At 44.2% G+C, this 16,744-nt stretch overlaps 3 protein-coding genes across 5 annotated transcripts; all 3 read left to right on the forward strand.

Moving 5' to 3' along the window:
- rpl36 (ribosomal protein L36) lies at positions 1 to 2,979 on the forward strand. 3 transcript variants are annotated; one of them, XM_004067641.4, is made up of 4 exons: positions 1 to 111; positions 978 to 1,072; positions 1,222 to 1,356; positions 2,866 to 2,979. In XM_004067641.4, the coding sequence occupies exons 2-4, from the start codon at positions 980 to 982 to the stop codon at positions 2,953 to 2,955; spliced, it is 318 nt and encodes a 105-aa protein (XP_004067689.1). In that variant the 5' UTR covers positions 1 to 111; positions 978 to 979; the 3' UTR covers positions 2,956 to 2,979. The 3 variants fall into 3 exon arrangements, with proteins under 3 accessions (XP_004067689.1, XP_004067690.1, XP_004067691.1); XM_004067642.4 differs by having other exon boundaries at positions 109 to 226; XM_004067643.4 differs by lacking the exon at positions 1 to 111 and adding an exon at positions 134 to 285.
- Positions 2,980 to 3,581: 602 nt separating this feature from the next.
- On the forward strand, positions 3,582 to 8,476 carry pde6d (phosphodiesterase 6D). The gene is made up of 5 exons (XM_004067644.4): positions 3,582 to 3,872; positions 4,806 to 4,894; positions 5,074 to 5,199; positions 5,563 to 5,668; positions 7,396 to 8,476. The coding sequence occupies exons 1-5, from the start codon at positions 3,823 to 3,825 to the stop codon at positions 7,475 to 7,477; spliced, it is 453 nt and encodes a 150-aa protein (XP_004067692.1). The 5' UTR covers positions 3,582 to 3,822; the 3' UTR covers positions 7,478 to 8,476.
- Positions 8,477 to 9,852: 1,376 nt separating this feature from the next.
- On the forward strand, positions 9,853 to 16,352 carry phb2 (prohibitin 2). Its single transcript, XM_004067645.4, has 10 exons — positions 9,853 to 9,977; positions 10,832 to 10,961; positions 12,135 to 12,219; positions 12,802 to 12,881; positions 13,087 to 13,271; positions 13,356 to 13,485; positions 13,650 to 13,753; positions 13,884 to 13,961; positions 14,051 to 14,130; positions 16,084 to 16,352. Exons 1-10 carry the CDS (start codon positions 9,957 to 9,959, stop codon positions 16,106 to 16,108), a joined length of 918 nt encoding a protein of 305 aa, XP_004067693.1. The 5' UTR covers positions 9,853 to 9,956; the 3' UTR covers positions 16,109 to 16,352.
- The last annotated feature ends 392 nt before the right edge of the window (positions 16,353 to 16,744 follow it).

The raw sequence follows: 16,744 nt of genomic DNA on the forward strand, positions 1-16,744 counted from the left end.
TCTTCCCGACCACAAGGAGACGCTGTTTACCTCGCAGCCGCCCGCGTGCCGTCTTCCCCCTGTTCCGCCGCAGCGGCGGTCCTTCCGGTTAAGCGCCATTGAAGAATCCAGGTAAGCTAATATAACGAGCGCACCGGATCTATTAAAAATCTACGACATCCGCGCGCTCAGCGAAACTTCTCTCCGAACAAACTGTAGTACCGAACCCACTGCAGCTTCTGTCCCGGTATTTCATCAAAAATCCCAATCGAACCAGAGAAAATATCACCTCAAACTTGGGTTCCGGTACCGTCCTGTTTATGCCTTTTAAACAGACAGTGTGTTCTGCGTGTGTGATAGCGATGTAATGCAATCCTCGCACTAAATCTATTGGGTCTTGGGCTTTTTGCTGGTGCCGCGGTACTGGCTAATCTGTGTTTGCTTCATTTGTGGGTCATGAAGATGATATGGTCTTGTGGAGCGCGTTTTGTTGACTCGAACTACTAGTGAGCTTAAGAGAAGACTGGTTCTGTGAACCGTGGGGTTCATTCATGTCAGAGAAACACGAACGTTTTCTTACAGGACAAACCACAATCCAATGCAATTACACCTTCGTAAATACGCAAATCGTAGTTTGACTGTAGCAGACATGGTTGGGGCGGCCGATGAGAAGATCGCAGGTTCGGTTCCTCCGTTGCACATCCAGAAGTCAAAGTGCCATCGGGTCAGACACTAGACATTGTCTCTGGTGGTTATAGGTCCTTTGGTAGAAAAGCACTACACTAGTTTACACCAGTTACCATGGTTCTGAATGTTTTTCTGCTGTAATGTCATGTTTTCTATCAACCAATGGATGATCTTGACAGATACTGAAAGTGAATTCTTCAGGCAGATCTGATACGACTAAAGATTTTACCGTTTTTGTGTGTGCTAGCAGCAAATGTGTTTAGTCCTTCCTCATAAACAGATGTTTACACTCACTCGGTTGATCTTTGCAGACATGGCTATCCGATATCCCATGGCTGTTGGCCTGAATAAAGGCCACCCAGTCACCAAGAACGTGGCGGCTCCAAAGCACAGTCGTCGCCGCGGGGTAAGTGTCCGATGATGGCTCTGTTTTTCCTTCAGAGTAGTTCTTAACCTCCCTCGGTGTCATAGAGGATAAAAATTATTCCTTCGTGCCTGAAGTTTGGATCTCATGTTCTCGTCTCTGTGAAGCTGAGTTAACCCATTTCTGCGCAGCGCCTGACCAAACACACCAAGTTTGTCCGAGACATGATCAGGGAAGTGTGCGGCTTCGCTCCCTACGAGAGGAGAGCCATGGAGCTGCTGAAGGTGTCCAAGGACAAGAGAGCGCTGAAGTTCATCAAGAAGAGGGTAAGTTCTATCCTGATCTTCATGCTGTGGATCACGCTAGCCCTCCACCATAACTGTAGCAGCTCTGGGATGCAGATGCTCTCATCATTTCATAACTGTTGAGCTTTTGTGCTTCCTTCACACCCAACACACCAAAAAAGCGTCCACTGCCTCTCTGTTGACGCTTAAGATTTGCTGCTTGACGCTTGTCCGAAAATGTGTTTGTAAACATGACACTCCTGATGTGTTGTGGGAGGAGCTACTGTTAAGTTTTCAGCCTCATCGCTGAAGAGAAGCACTGGCTGTATGTCTCATTGACAATGCATGGAAGACATATTTGGTGTTAAGAGATACAGTTAATTTATTTTGAAGAGTTTTACAACGGCATCTGTAAACAGGTCAGGGTTCATGGTACGGTGAGGTTCATCTTCTGCTGCAGGAGCTACGCCTGATTGCCAGTTGTTTTAATGACCCAGTTTGATTACTCGTCCTGCATTAGTCAGAGGAGTAGCAAATAAAAATGAGAATAAAATGAGAGGAACTTTTTATTGTCTCCATATAAATAAGAAAAATATTAGGAAGTTCAGGAGTAGAATGATCAGATTCTCCTCCATGATAGTTTTGTACTGCACTCACTGATAATCATCAACCGTCACAGGCCAAAGCTCAGCCTCTGATTGGTTGACATGAATTTTCGGCCAAAGTCCAGATTTTTGAAAGCATCGCACCACAACGTACAAAACCCAATGCTGCCATACAGCTGTGGCTGACACTCAAAACCTGCCGGACCTCCGATCGCATCTGTACGTTGACCTAACATTGAAACTGGATGCCCCTGATATACGAACCACGTTCAGATTGAGCGTAGCTTTAGGATCTGGATGTGCGATGATGTGAAGAGTTTAGGACACAGCTTATCTGTTGTGTCTAAATTCCTTCACTACTCACCAGTTAATGTACTAAACAATGCGTTTGCCGTTTTATAGAGGTGTCTGAATTTACAAATTCAAAATCCAGTGCCCTAAAATCCTGCAAAAAATAATGTACACAGACAGAAATTCGTTGCATTTGAACGATTTTTCATGTGAAAAAAATTGTATGTTCTTTTTTTAAATATATGTATAAAAAGCGCATAGGTTTCTATCATCAGAACACAGTGGATTCACAAATAGTCCTTGTAAAGCCTTTATACTGTTTAGGTTTTTACTTTGGGAAATCTGTGATGTCATATTTGCTGTTTCAATAAAAACAAACATAGTGAGCATGGTGTCCTAATTGGTTTTAAAGTCCAGGGCACTAGATAGTCCCCCACTACACATATATTTAGTAGTTACGATAAAGGGAGGGAATTCGGACATTTCTGAGAGAGTCCAGCCGCCAGATTACAGAGCTGTGAGAAGCACTGGCTGTATGTCTCATTGACAATGCATGGAAGACATATTTCCGTTATGAAGGGTGGGGTGAGGTGATCTGAGTGGTTGAGGCAGCTCAGCCTCTTTGTAATTCTGAACCTGTTTCTGCTACTTTCAGATTGGGACCCACATTCGGGCCAAGAGGAAGAGGGAGGAGCTAAGCAACGTGCTGGCCGCCATGAGGAAGGCAGCCGCCAAGAAAGACTAAATCAATAAATTTTGTTCAAGTAGAGAGTGGTTTGTCTGTTTTCTTTGTTTGTGAGAACTTAAGTTACATATGCTCACAGAGCCTCCTATTGGCAATTCCAGCAATTCAGAATTCTTCAAGAGTTGAAGAATCCAGGCATTGACATCTACAAGTTCTCCATTCCATCTTGTTCTCAACTGAAACTTTATTTCTACTCTTGGAACAATTTTGTGAGTCGTGAATGATCAATTGGGTCTCAGTGAGCTGCCGGCTCACATTTCTCCCTCTAGAATGTAAATAGACAGCTGTTGTGTTCACCTCACTCAGTTTGCTGTCCTCTCCACCTGAAGCTTTGGCTCTTTGGAATGACGAACATCGATGTACGTTATTAAAGCTAAAAACTCTTAAAAACAAATCTGCATGTTTTTGTTAGTATTTTATGATGAACTATTAAAGCATTTATGTGTAAGAAGACAAAAGTTTTAAACTTTTTTTGCAAAAACCTGAAAATTAAAAGTTTGCTTAACGCAGGGTTTAAAAAAAAAAATCCGAGTGCGCGTTGAAAGCATCTTTAATACAGTGGCGTTGCCAGTGGTGACGCGTCTCTATCCACTGTAGACCCGCCCTCTCCTGCAGCTCTCTGTCTGATTGGCCAGCAGTTGTGAGTCTCACCGCTGATTGGTCGCCGTTCACGTCCATTGCATAGCGGGTATATTTAGCTGATTGCATTACTGGAATCGGATTTATCCGCAGTCCAACTGGATATTCTGGTCGTTTTCCACCCTGCGGTTCCGTTCTTACCCGAACCTGAGGGGCAGTCTGCATTTCTGCCGGCGAAGCTGAGGTTAACGGTCCAGAAGGTTCTGGGACCATCGGTGGATCCGTGACATGTCTTCAGACGAAGACCGGGCCAAGGAGATCCTCAAGGGCTTCAAGCTGTATCCTTTATGCTGTCGGACGCTGGGTCCGGGCCTCCCGGCGCCGCAGCCGCGATCACAGCCCGGTAGCGGGGGTTTGTCGTTGAGGGGGACCGAAACCGACCACCGATATGCTGTTAGCATCTGTGATATTCGACTGAGTTTACGAAACCAGGGTCTGCGCGCGGCGCGGAACCCGTCTGGCTAGCTAGAACCAGCCGCGGCTCTGCCGTGTTTACCAAGATGCTGAAGAGTCCGAGTGGTACACGAATGCACCACGGATTCGGCACTGAAGGAAACGAGCAACTTAGTATCCAACTGACTCGGAGCCGGGTCAGACCACAGAATCAAAGCTGAAATTAAATGGAGAGTCAGATCAAAGCCAGTACCGGGTCAGAGTGAGGTCTACCGGTACCGGTTGGAAGGGGGGGGTTCATCTGAATACCCAGAGGTCTTTGCAGGCACACGATGGTGATCCAGAATCTGAAACTAGCTTGACCTGAAGGTCCAAGGACATAAATGAATCTGCAGGCGGTGAAGAGGAGGAGAGCCGTCTTGAACTGAAGATGAAGATCTTTATGGTTGAAAACTGATCTTCATCACAACGGTTACTGGTCTGGGACTCTTCTCCATCCCAGTTTGTGTTCTGACAGCTGTGCCAAAGCTCTGCTTCATAGTAGGCGGCTGGTTTCTCCGCTCCAAAGTAAATGCAGATCCTGCAGATTAGACTGAGTTACACTTGAGGGGATTAGAGGAACCTTTGAACTCAGCACACTTTTCCAGGGGGTGGGGGGGGGGGGGTGTCAGGTGCTGATCACCAGTCCTGCCTGCTCACCTCAAGGCACGGGCCACCACAGTGGCACTTTGGTACAAAAAAATGTTGGTTCTGAGCAGCGTGGCGGTTCACAGCAGCTCCTGGCTTGAGCTCTTGACTTCACTTAACTCCTTTGGCAGAAACTGGATGAACCTCCGCGATGCGGAGACGGGAAAGATTTTGTGGCAGGGGACTGAGGACCTGTCGGTACCGGGGGTGGAGCATGAAGGTAGGTCGCCACTCGGAACTGGACTCAGGACAAGCTACTAAAGACAGCAGAGGGGTTAGCCTCTCACACAGCCAGGAGGGACTCTAAAGAACTGATGATCCAGGAGGATCTGCTTCTCTGAAGATGAGCAACCGGCTGAGCAGTTGCTCTTCTGAAGCTCATATCCTCTGTTTTCTCAGCTCGCGTACCAAAGAAGATCCTAAAGTGCAAAGCGGTGTCCAGAGAACTGAACTTCTCTTCCACGGAGAAGCTGGAGAAGTTCAGGCTGGAGCAGAAAGTTCTCTTCAAAGGACAGTGTCTAGAAGGTGAGATGCCAGACGTCTTTCCATAGAGCTAGAGTGTGTCTGCTTGAACCCCAGAGAATTCACACCGACAAATGTTTCTCCTTCATCCATCACTGCAAGATTGTTCATATTCGCCTACCCGTTGTCATAGTAACCAGCATTGGTCTTTAACAAACAAGTCTAGTTTCCCTCAAGCTGCTACACCAGTGGATTTTTTTTCCCAAATCAATTCTGTGTTCGTGTTCCTGCCAGGGCGTCCCAAAGGGGCAGCTGTTTCTCAGCTCTACCCACGGGACGCCCCACCCTCCTCATCCCAACATGTTTTTCTGGAGTTTCCAGAGCAACAAGCAGCACTGTGATAGTGTGTCTTTTGTGCATTTGCAGAGTGGTTCTTTGAGTTTGGCTTTGTCATCCCAAACTCCACCAACACGTGGCAGTCACTAATCGAAGCTGCTCCAGAATCACAGATGATGCCTGCCAGTGTTCTGACGTGAGTCTACGTCTCCTGTCTGCTGGTGATGTCCTTGCTGCCTGGCCCATTTCATGAAGCAACCGCACTAATCGGACTTCTACGTCCTCGAGTTTAGATCTGCACACTCTCACAACTAACTGTGCATGACTGGCATGTGCAAAACTGCACAGGCTTTAAAGTGCACACACTCACAATTGTGCACTCTTACAACTGTGTTCTCTCGAAGCTGTACATGCTAACATCTGCACACTCTCACAGCTGGAGATGCTCACAACTGTTAACAATAACAAAAATACACTCACAACTGCACAGTTACAACTGCACATGCTCACAATTGGGCATATTTACAAATGCAGTAGTTCTAGTTGCACAATCTGACAACTGCACATGCTCACAATTGGGCATATTTACAAATGCAGTAGTTCTAGTTGCACAATCTGGCAACTGCACATGCTCACAGCTTCACACACTCATATGCCCACATTCAAAACTGCACACACTGCAACTAAAACACTTAAAGGTGTACTTGCATAAGTGGAATGCTCACAATTTACATTTGAAACGCTACTCCCAGCTACCCATGCTTTTAACTGTGTGTGACTAGGGGTGTTAGAAAAAATCGTTTCGGCAATATATCGCGATAGGTCATTTGGCGATACTTGTATCGATTCAAAATGCTATCAGGACGATATTTATTTAATTATTTATGAGCCCTCCGACCGCTAGTTGGCAGCAGAGCACACGGAGCCTCTTTGAGCAGCTCTACACCACACAAAACAACAGGAAGATCTGAGCTAGAGGCAGCTTTATTCATTGTTATGAGACATGATATACTTAATTTTTACTTGGGATGGGAACCGAACCCAAACTCTGAGCCATGTTGCTGCCAGTATCATACAAAAACGCGAATGGCAGTGCTTTTTAGCGGACTCAGAGACTGCAGCTGCACCGCGGCTATTGTGAGAAAGCGTGGCTGCAGCAGCGGTTCAGACTGAAATTTACACAAGCATCTTTGCCACATAAAGCGTCTCCTTCATCCTATCATGCTGCTTCATCATCACACTTTATTGTTTCTTCAAAGAATTTGTGTTTTTGAAGTACCAATATTGAAAATAAACAGCGCTTTATTTCCTCAATCATATTTTTAGAACCTTATTGGTTAAGGTACATTCACTCCTTTTTTTTTTCTTATTGTGGAAATCAGACAATGTTGACTCTTACCTTTCTATAGTTTAAGTTACCAGAATAAAAGAATTATAAATTTGCCTGGCTAAAAGCAACTTCTATATGAGATACAGTTGCAGTGCTTAAAATTGTGATCATTAAATAAACATAATTTGACCATTTTATTACAATGGAAGACATACAATTCCGCGGAAAAGAAAGAAAATGTGTTCCGGTACAACATGGGATACGTAACGTATCGTCAGACTCTTGTCTGTGACCACAGCTGTGCATCCCATTACCTGTGAGCTCACAGCTGCACATGCTTACAGCTTTTCAAGCTCACAACTATGCACACGTACAACCTACGCTTTGACAGTTGTGATGCTCAAACTCCATGCACTCATATTAGTTTAAAGTGTGCAGCCCAATGGAGGACTAGCTTCTACTTGTGTTTCTTACAACCAACATGGTTGTGTTTGCATGCATTCACTTGTGTTTTTCATTTTGCTGCTTGTTGTGTGTTAGGATGTTAAATATTACAGAACGTGGTGTAACTGCAGCCCTTCTTTGTCTTCTAGTGGGAACGTGATCATAGAGACCAAGTTTTTTGATGACGATCTCCACGTTAGCACATCCCGGGTCCGGCTTTTCTATGTCTGAGCCCGAACTAGACCTCTGACTGTGCCCTCTAAGTGCTGACGTCCTCCACCGTCACAAACCACCACGGTTAGGTCCAGTTGGCAGCAGTGGTGCTGATGTGGAGTTGGCACGCTCAGGTCCTCAGTCAACAAAGCGAGCTTCGTGTTTTGGTTGCCCCCCTGTTTTGAGGGCAATGAGGAGCCGCACTGTTTCCAGCTCCAGGAACCTATCCCCACATTTCTCTTCCACCTGATGGACCAAAAGCCTCCCCTTCACTCCTCTTTTTGCTCCCTGTTGAACCCGTTTGGAGGCTCGGTTGTTCGGGAACATGACCTCATGTCAGACCAATAAATCTGTGTGTGAACTGCTCCAGATGTTCATGGAAAGCTTTCTCTGGACAGCACTGCTCACGGATTTGGCCACATCTGACCGAGGAGTAAAATTTCAGGTGTGTTCAGATCCTGATGGTGCTGCAGGTCCGTTTCAAATCAAACTTCCTCTTGGCTGTGTCCCATTTCAGAGGTCACCCTCTTTGTTCAGGACCATCAAGCATCAGGTGAGGGCAGGTACTCACCTGTGTGCTGATGGACAGTTTGAAAAGGGCTTTCGTTGGTTTAGTACAGAACCTTTCTTAGCTCAGAGACACAATGACTGGATTCGGCGAGCGGCCCCTGAGGTGGGACACAGCAGCTCCGGTCAGTCCAGGTTCAGCTGACAGACTCTCCTAACTGCTGTCCTCCAGAGGAGTCACCAGATGTTCACCAGCAACCTCAGAGAGCTTTATGAGTGTCAACTGTGGAGCCTTTCCAAGCTCTGTTCCACTGCAGCACTGAGGCTTGGCTCCATTTTTCCTGTACAGCGTGAACCCCTGCAGCTTTTTCCTGAACATCCTCATAGATTTTGGAAATTTCTCACTTTGTTTTTTTTGTTTTTTTTAGCTGCTCTCTGAACCTGTGTGGAATAGATTTGTGTTTTACTATGACAAGAGTTGTGAATTAAAGTTTAACAATGTTGTAATAACACAGTGTCCTCTTTTTAATAAACATACAAACGCAGCACATCTGAACATCACAGTTGAAACTGAATAAAACCGACCTGATGTGACAGTTGATGGACTGTGACTGCAGCTCGTTACAGATGCAGGAGCTGAAATGAGTTTCGTCATCATTGACTGTATAACAGAACTGGACTGACCCCCCCCCCCCCCCCCCGTTCCAACTAGGAGGTGCCGGCTGGATCCAAGAACTCAAAGTCTCAAACTTCAATGTCACAATAACCATTCTTGCGCTGTTCCCTTTTTCTTGACATGTTCTTGCTAATCCTAATTTTGTTTTCATATTTTGTCTGTAGTTCATATTATTCCAGTTATAAACTAGCCAATCAGATGCCTCAATGAAAGCAGGTGGCCTTGCGTTGAACATGTCACATTTTTTTTTTTAATTTTCCTGAGCCTGTGCTCAATGAAAGGAGGTGTGTCCTTCGAACATGCTCACTCCTCATTGGAGAGACAGGTTGCCATGAAAATGTTGACTTAGTCGGACTCAGACTTATCACGGTTTACTGAGGACGTCTGGCGATGGCTATTCTGTTGAAAAATGGCGACTAAATTGATTTGCAGATCATTTTCTATGGGTGACATCACGCATGCTTGGTCCAGTTCTCTTGCAGTCAGTGGTCCAAGCTGTCTGTCTCTCATAGTGAAACAGCCGCACAGACAAACAAAAACTTGCAGGTTTCGAAGTGATTTAGAAATGTGAAGTCTGTATAGAATGGAAGTTCATAACAGATTTTTTGGAACTGAACCCAAGACTTCACTCCGACCATCTTTTGGTCCATTTTCAAAGCGTTCCCATTGGTCTTTGAATTATTATTATGCCATTTATCCAAAACAAAAAACCTGTTTCATTTTTTAGGACATAGTTTCTGCAGAGCGCCAGGAGTTCATTAGAAATTCACCTCTGATATGTGGGCAGCACAGTTGGTGCAGAGTAAGTCTGCCCACACTTCCCAACATCCCTCTGTTTACACTCTCTCCCACTAGCTAACAGTCTCCCAATGACCCCAACCTTCTTTATACGAGGATGGTTCTCTGAATGCATCAGAATGAACCAGAGCAGAGAGCTTGTGGCTTGCCTTAGGAACACGAACATCACACAAGCTTTTTCAAACAGCATTTTTCCGTCTGCTCCTGATTCACAAAGATTTAATTAGAAATACTCAGAAATGCAATTATTAGCTTACATTTCTTTATATCCTGAGAAAAACGCAACAAAAACACGTCAAAAACATAAAAAAAACCCCACAATTTTCATTGGAGTTGGTCTTCAGAAGAAAACACAGTTGGACCAGCTGCAGTACCGTTTCTTACTCACAGGAGGCAGCAACACCGGATCCCATATAACTCATTGGGATCCACCTACTTCACTGCAACGTCATGTCCCAGCATGCCTTGCGCTAAACTGCGTGCGCAGCGAGCTGACCTTGGGTACCGTTGAACAACATGTCGAGCAGGGAGCCGAACGTAAGTGTTCTGGACCGTAAAAGAAAGAAGGTTCCGGTCAGATAGCGCTGTGTATCCGCTTAGGTCAAAGCAACTGACAGGGTAGTTGCTAACTGCGCAAGAACCTCGCGCCGGTGTTTTGCAGCCCACGTGACTACTTTACCTTTGCGGAGGCACGGGTTATGGTAATGTGTGCCGTTCATGTAAAGAAGTGTAGTTTAGTCTAGTTGGAATCTACAGTCTTAGTTCAGACTGATAGTTTATTTAGCTGTAGTCAAATGTATAAGTTGCAGTTCCGTCAGTGAGTTCGGGAAGCGCGTTCTACGGTTCTGACCCATCTTCTCACGAGGGAGAGATGGGAGCTGCAGTCAGTCAGGCAGGCACAGCTCACTACAGCTCCTGCTCTCCATTGTTAGTCCGGAAGGCATCTTACTGTGACCCGGCTAGGGATTAGAACCCGCAACCTCCTAGCTAGTACAGAGTGGTCACTCATCCACTGTAGTTCACAGAGCTGGTTAGTTTGGATTGGTTAAGGAATTTGTAGTTTTTGTCCCAATTTTATTCAGATGAGTTTAGTTATGACAGGTTTAGCTCAAACTGGTTAAGGTTAGTCTGGTTTCTTCCAGACAGGTTAGTTTACATAGACTGGTTTAGTTCAGACTAGTTTATTTTACACTGGTATACTTTAAAATAAACCTATTTAGTTTAGAATAAACCAGACTTGACCCTAAAGCAGTTCATATGGCCTTTTTTATAGTTTGACCAATCCGTGGTTTGCATTAGACTGGTTTTGTTACTAGTTTAGACTAGTTGAGTTCATTCTAATCATGTCTTTTTTCCCATCCATCCCTGCTGTTCTTTGGATCCGACCACAGCGCTTCTTCCAGCACCTGAGAGATCTGTCAGGCCGGATGTCGTCTGGCGGTCGGGGGGCGGGGCTTGGACTTAAGCTGCTGCTGGGAGCCGGCGCTTTGGCGTATGGCGTCTATGAAGCTACATACACAGGTGAGGCCAGGAATCTGGTTTCTGCTGTAGCAACTGTGATCATGTGTATCAGGGGGTAAAGTGTAAGAGGATAAACAAAAACAATTAAAAGTGGACAAAGCAGGACCAGATCAGGAAGATCTACAAATAAAGGTAGTTTGTGAATTTGTGCATCTGCAAGATTTAACGCTGTGATGACCTTAGACAAGGAGGAACTTATTCAAAAGTGTCTTTGGGTAAACACCTGTTTGGACTACTGAAGGTCTTAGAATGAGCAGCGTCTCACCTTTTTGTCCATGTCCTTCACAAACAACCAGTGCAAGCAATTTCAAGCTGTGCAACATCCATATCACAAAGGTCTGCGAAAATCGCAATAAATTGTAAGCCTTAAATGTGCTACAACAATCTTATGGCAGCTTGAAGTATTTTACAAATTGAAAAAATCCCTTTATTCATTTGACCAATCAGATACAACCCTTCACGTTGTTGACAATCGGATGGTGCTTTTATGTTAGATGTTTGCCTCCTTTTTAGACGAGGGTCATTTGAAATATAATTTAAATCTTTCCCGCTATTACTTTTTTTCCTTTCCGACCGTGGTCAGAAGCGCGGGGGACTGAAGGCGGATCCTCCTTCGGGGTTCACTACCCCGTTCAGACCCTCAGATTCTCCAGAGTCACAGAAATTCACATTTAATTGGAAATGTGAACGGCCTTGCAAAAAAATCAAACTTTTTCAAAAAATCGTAATTGAGCATTAAGCCTTGCAGTGTAAACGTAGCCTTAGTAAAGGTGATGTAAAGCAGCTGCTGTTCATCCAGAACGCTGCTGCTCAAGTCCTGACCAAAACCAGGAAGGACGACCACTTCACTTGGTCTTAGGCATCTACTTCCTGTTGCTCAGAGAACAAACATTAGAACAGATCTGATTGTGTTAAATTCTCTCCATGGCTGAGCACCAAAGTACATCTCTGACCTGTTCAAGTTTAGATAAAAAGAAACTTGTTTTTAGATCAGTGTATGACTACTGAATGTCTTTGATCAGCCTTCGTCTTTTTATCTGGTTTTCAAGTGATAAATTGTAATTCATCATTTTGCTGTTTAAGTTTACTGTTGTTGTTTTGTATTATATGCTTCGAATTTGCCCATTTTTTTGTTCCAGTCACATTGAATAACCTTGTTTTGTGTGTGTGCAGTTGAAGGCGGTCACAGAGCCATCGTTTTCAACAGGATTGGAGGGATGCAGATGGACACAATCCTGTCAGAGGGGCTTCATTTCAGGTAAGTTTCACTGAGTCGGTTGTGACAGAAAGGGGTGTGGTCTGTGGTCTCTAGTTCACTGTGGGGACTTTAAGAAGTAAATTATAGCATGTAATCATGCCCAGCTATTCCCTCGGGTCTGACTGGCAGGCAGACTTGCTTCCATGTGGACTGACTTCTGTTTTAAATCGGTTCTCTGAAGTTGGTTGACTTCTTCTGCGTTTGTGTCAGTATGTCAGAAAGCACCAGTTCATAACTTGGAATGTCTCAAAACACTGCTCAAAAACATCAGACAGAGCTTTATAAATTATAATTGTTTAATCTAATTTAGTCCAGATTATTTTACCTGTATTTCAATGAAAGCTGCTGAAATGACCAACAGATTGCATTGAGTTTTGGTGCCTGAACCGAGCGAGCAAACGGTAACAGTGGAAAGGAACATTTTCTAAATAGAAAATTAGGAAAGAAAAAAAGCAGAAACAGACTGTGTAAGGATGACCGTGTGCCTCGGGCAGATGTAGTTTGAGAGGACAGGAAAGAGACGGACACAGACGAACTGGAACATCTGCTACAAGGCAACGTCTGGTTTGTGTGTCTGTGCAGGATTCCATGGATCCAGTACCCCATCATCTATGACATCAGAGCCAAACCCAGAAAGATCTCCTCTTTGACAGGCAGCAAAGGTAAAACTCTCACTGTCTTTGCTTGGGGGTTGGATGTAGAGCTGGCCATGGTTTCTTTTAACTACCTGGGCCAGGTGTGTATAATCCATGACTGGTGATACCGGACTTCCTGTTATTCGGGGCACCTGTGTAAGGTTCTTGTGTCATTGTGGTCCCTCTACATTTGGGTGAAATAAAATTGAACCTTCTTGTGTTGTGTGTGTAGACCTGCAGATGGTGAACATCGCCGTACGCGTCCTGTCCAGACCTCTAGCCTCCAATCTGCCCATCATGTACCAGCAGCTGGGTAAGGACTACGATGAGAGGGTTCTGCCGTCCATTGTAAACGAGGTTCTGAAGTCTGTGGTGGCCAAATTTAACGCATCGCAGCTGATCACACAGAGAGCTCAGGTGAGTTGGAGCTCTCCTCTGTAACAGGCGACATCCCATAGTGAGGTCTTGAGCTCTGCTAACGCTGTGCTCTGATTGGAGCAGGTGTCCTTGCTGGTACGCAGGGAGCTGTATGACAGGGCCAAAGACTTTAACATCATCCTGGATGACGTGTCCATCACCGAGTTGAGTTTCAGCAGCCAGTATACTGCTGCTGTGGAGGCCAAGCAAGTTGGTAAGTGGGCACACACCTGCGCCAGGTAGAACCAAGCCTGCAGTCACGTGATGGCAAATAACAAGCCGGAGTGAGAAAATAAGCCGTTGAGACACAGTGAATGGGACTTAAGCCCTCATTAAGAGCCAACCTTTGTGTCTGTGTGTGTTTGTGCGTGCCTATAGCTCAGCAAGAGGCCCAGAGAGCCCAGTTCTACGTAGAGAAAGCCAAACAGGACCAAAGACAGAAGATCATTCAGGCAGAAGGAGAAGCTGAAGCTGCCAAGATGGTAAGCGACAGGGTGACCCGTCAAGGTCTACGTGTTTCTTCCAGTCAGGCTCAGACAAAACCAGGTTCTGACTGAAAGAAAAGTTGTTGAGTTGGTTTCAGCCACACTGATCGATCTGTCTGCATCTCAGCTTGGCCAAGCAGTGACAAAGAACCCAGGTTACCTGAAGCTGAGGAGAATTAGAGCGGCGCAGAACATTGCCAAGACGGTCAGAGACGTTTTTTCCTCTGCAGCACAAGAGTTGTTTCTGTCTGTGAGGATGATGATGATGATGACGGAAGATGTTGTTTCCTCCAGGTGGCGGCGTCCCAAAACAGAATTTACTTGAATGCGGACGGTTTGGTCCTGAACCTGCAGGATCAGTCGTTCTTCAACACGTAGGTTCACACACAAAGGTCGCACTGACCTCCCAACATCTTAGGCTTAACAAGCCTAAAACCTGCTTGTACTAATGCTAACAGTGATCTTCCAACATGCTAACCCTGACCTGTAAAGCCATTGTGGTCTATGCCGATCTAGTGAGCACTGATGGATACTTGTTTTTGCAGTGACATCTTGAAAATGGCGATCATCCTCTGAAGTGCACTAAGTAGTGAGGGAATTTGGACACAACCAATGTGTTAATGCTAACAAGCTAGCTCTGACCTACTCACATGGTAATGCTAGCAAGCAGTGTTGCCAGATAGTCATGGTTTTCCAGCCCAAAAGTCATCTAAAAAGCGCCGGGTTTCACAAGAAAACGATTATTTAGCAGTAATTACTCATCCTTTAATTAATACTTCTCATTTTGATTGAAAGACCAACTTTGAGACATTTTTAATGATATTACATCCACAATTCAATATCTGTAGAATTAAGAAAAGTGCCATCACTGTCCATTAGGTGGACAATGTCCATCTAACTTTTGTAAAACATGAATTTTTGTTTGTATAGAACAGATCGATTATTCCAAATCAAATCAAACTGTGTTTGTATAGCACTTTTTCAACTTGTGCTACTCAAAGTGCTTTACATAAAAACACAATTAAATCCTAAAAACAAAAGACAAGACATTACACAAATATTTTGTCTAAAACCCCTCAAATAGTTGGTGTTTGGACCGAAGTTGTGGATGTAGATTACCGTATTTTCCGGACTATAAGTCGCCCTTTTTTTCATAGTTTGGCAAGGGGTGCGACTTATACACCGCAGCGACTTATATTAGAAATAAATTCAAATAAATACATTGTTAACCCTCCTGTTATGTTCATTTGTGAGGAACAGAGATGATGTTCCTGGGTCAATTTGATGTTTGAGGGATGTTAAGTGTTAAGAGTATGTTAAGTGACTCAGAGAATCAGCAAACTTTTTTTTACAGTAAGATCTTGAAGGCTAACAACATAATATTCTATTTTCCAATGATTTCATAGATTCAGAAATGCAATAAAAATGAAAACTGTTTCTACAAATACAGGCTGAAAACAGATTATTAGTTGGCCAATTATGCTTCATGAAAGGAATAAATAAATAAGTTTGAGAAAGAATTACTGTGAAATTATGAGATAAACAGTCTGATATGATTGTGTCATATAAGGTTGTGCAAATTATTAGTTCTTGGTCTCAGATTTTGTCAAATAAATTTCCCGTCAAAATGCGACTTATAGTCCAGTGCGACTTATCTGTGTTTTTTCTACTTTATAATGCATTTTTGGTCTGGTGCATGCGACTTATAGTCCGGAGCGACTTACAGTCCGGAAAATACGGTAATTTCCAATAGACCAAGACTTGTTTGTGGTATTTAGAAAAATTTGATTGGTAATTTAAAAGGATCAGAATCACATTTAAAACAAATCCGTCCCACCCACCATCTAAAGCAGATGTGAAGGAATGGTAAACCAGATTGAATGTTTTAGCTCCTGTATTTTCAAAGTCAGTGGCCTTCATCTCGCCTTCCTCCCCTTTTATTGGTCAATTCCATTCCGACAGGACAAATCAATCTGGTTTCATCCCAGGAATAGAAATTGATTTATCAACTAATCGATTAATTGCTACGCCCCTACAAGAAAGGGTCTTGAAAACCCTAAGCGGGAAACTCTTCGATACATAAGATCGCAAAAATGGAGTCAAGTGACCTCTAACTTTAGCCTAAACAATAAATGAATGTTTTTCTCTTAATCGCCAAGATGATGAACTGCTGTTGTGCGTGTGGACTGTCGTTTGTCCACATGCACAGTCTAATAGCTTCATCTTAATCCACAATGTTTTGGTGATTGTCCATCTGGATGGAGCCACACAGCGACCTTAACGTTGGCTGACCTTCATGCTGCTGAACCAGGTTCTTGTGTTTTCAGTCTGTCCTTGATGCAGAAGAAGTGATGGAGAGAAAGAGGATGGCGGCTCAGCTGGGACCTCCCCCTGACTGATAGACAGCTGCTTTGGTGGGGGGGTAGAAAGGGAGTAGAGATACCAGTACCACATTTACCCCCCGTCTACCTGACTGGATGAGAAGATCGTCATCCTTTGTTGAGGATTGGTTGTTGCCGTGTCCCAGTTGGAGCAAAAGATCCCGGTGACATTTGTTGTTTTTGTGAATTTATGAAATAAACTTAAATCCAACTGAGTTAAAGGGTCTGGTTTCTTTTTGCATCACCTGGGGAGGGGGGGTTGAGCCAGAGCTGATGAGATGACCTTCAGTTCTGCAGTGTCCAGGTGTTAGACACAAACTGACATCAGAGAAGAAACATGAGTCTGAGAAGAGTATAAAACGATAGAAGACAACAAATCCATTATTCCACAAAGGAGAATCATTGTTTCATCTAATTTCTGACCTTCAGAAGATCATTCAGGCAGATCATCTGGTAGTTGGAACCTCCATATATCTGCAGACCTTTGTCTAGGATTGCTCAGATCCTTTCAGCAAAAACATCCTCACACTCACCAGCTGTGAGGTTCTTAACCATTTTGCTGTAATAGAACTCAGACATGTAATCCAAAACAATGATGGAGAGGAGA

The sequence above is a fragment of the Oryzias latipes genome, chromosome 4, assembly GCF_002234675.1.
Source record: "Oryzias latipes chromosome 4, ASM223467v1".
In the NCBI taxonomy this organism is placed as follows: Eukaryota; Metazoa; Chordata; class Actinopteri; order Beloniformes; family Adrianichthyidae; genus Oryzias; species Oryzias latipes.

Bases quoted from the DNA above. Each gene is read 5' to 3' on its own strand.
- phb2 (XM_004067645.4), top strand. From the start codon at position 9,957: ATGTCGAGCAGGGAGCCGAAC. The intron at 12,220-12,801 runs GTAAGTTTCACT...GTGTCTGTGCAG, and splicing joins TCAGAGGGGCTTCATTTCAG to GATTCCATGGATCCAGTACC. The intron at 12,882-13,086 runs GTAAAACTCTCA...TTGTGTGTGTAG, and splicing joins CTCTTTGACAGGCAGCAAAG to ACCTGCAGATGGTGAACATC.
- rpl36 (XM_004067641.4), top strand. From the start codon at position 980: ATGGCTATCCGATATCCCATGGCTGTTGGCCTGAATAAAGGCCACCCA. The intron at 1,073-1,221 runs GTAAGTGTCCGA...ATTTCTGCGCAG, and splicing joins AGCACAGTCGTCGCCGCGGG to CGCCTGACCAAACACACCAA. The intron at 1,357-2,865 runs GTAAGTTCTATC...TGCTACTTTCAG, and splicing joins TGAAGTTCATCAAGAAGAGG to ATTGGGACCCACATTCGGGC.
- pde6d (XM_004067644.4), top strand. From the start codon at position 3,823: ATGTCTTCAGACGAAGACCGGGCCAAGGAGATCCTCAAGGGCTTCAAG. The intron at 4,895-5,073 runs GTAGGTCGCCAC...CTGTTTTCTCAG, and splicing joins ACCGGGGGTGGAGCATGAAG to CTCGCGTACCAAAGAAGATC. The intron at 5,669-7,395 runs GTGAGTCTACGT...TTTGTCTTCTAG, and splicing joins ATGCCTGCCAGTGTTCTGAC to TGGGAACGTGATCATAGAGA.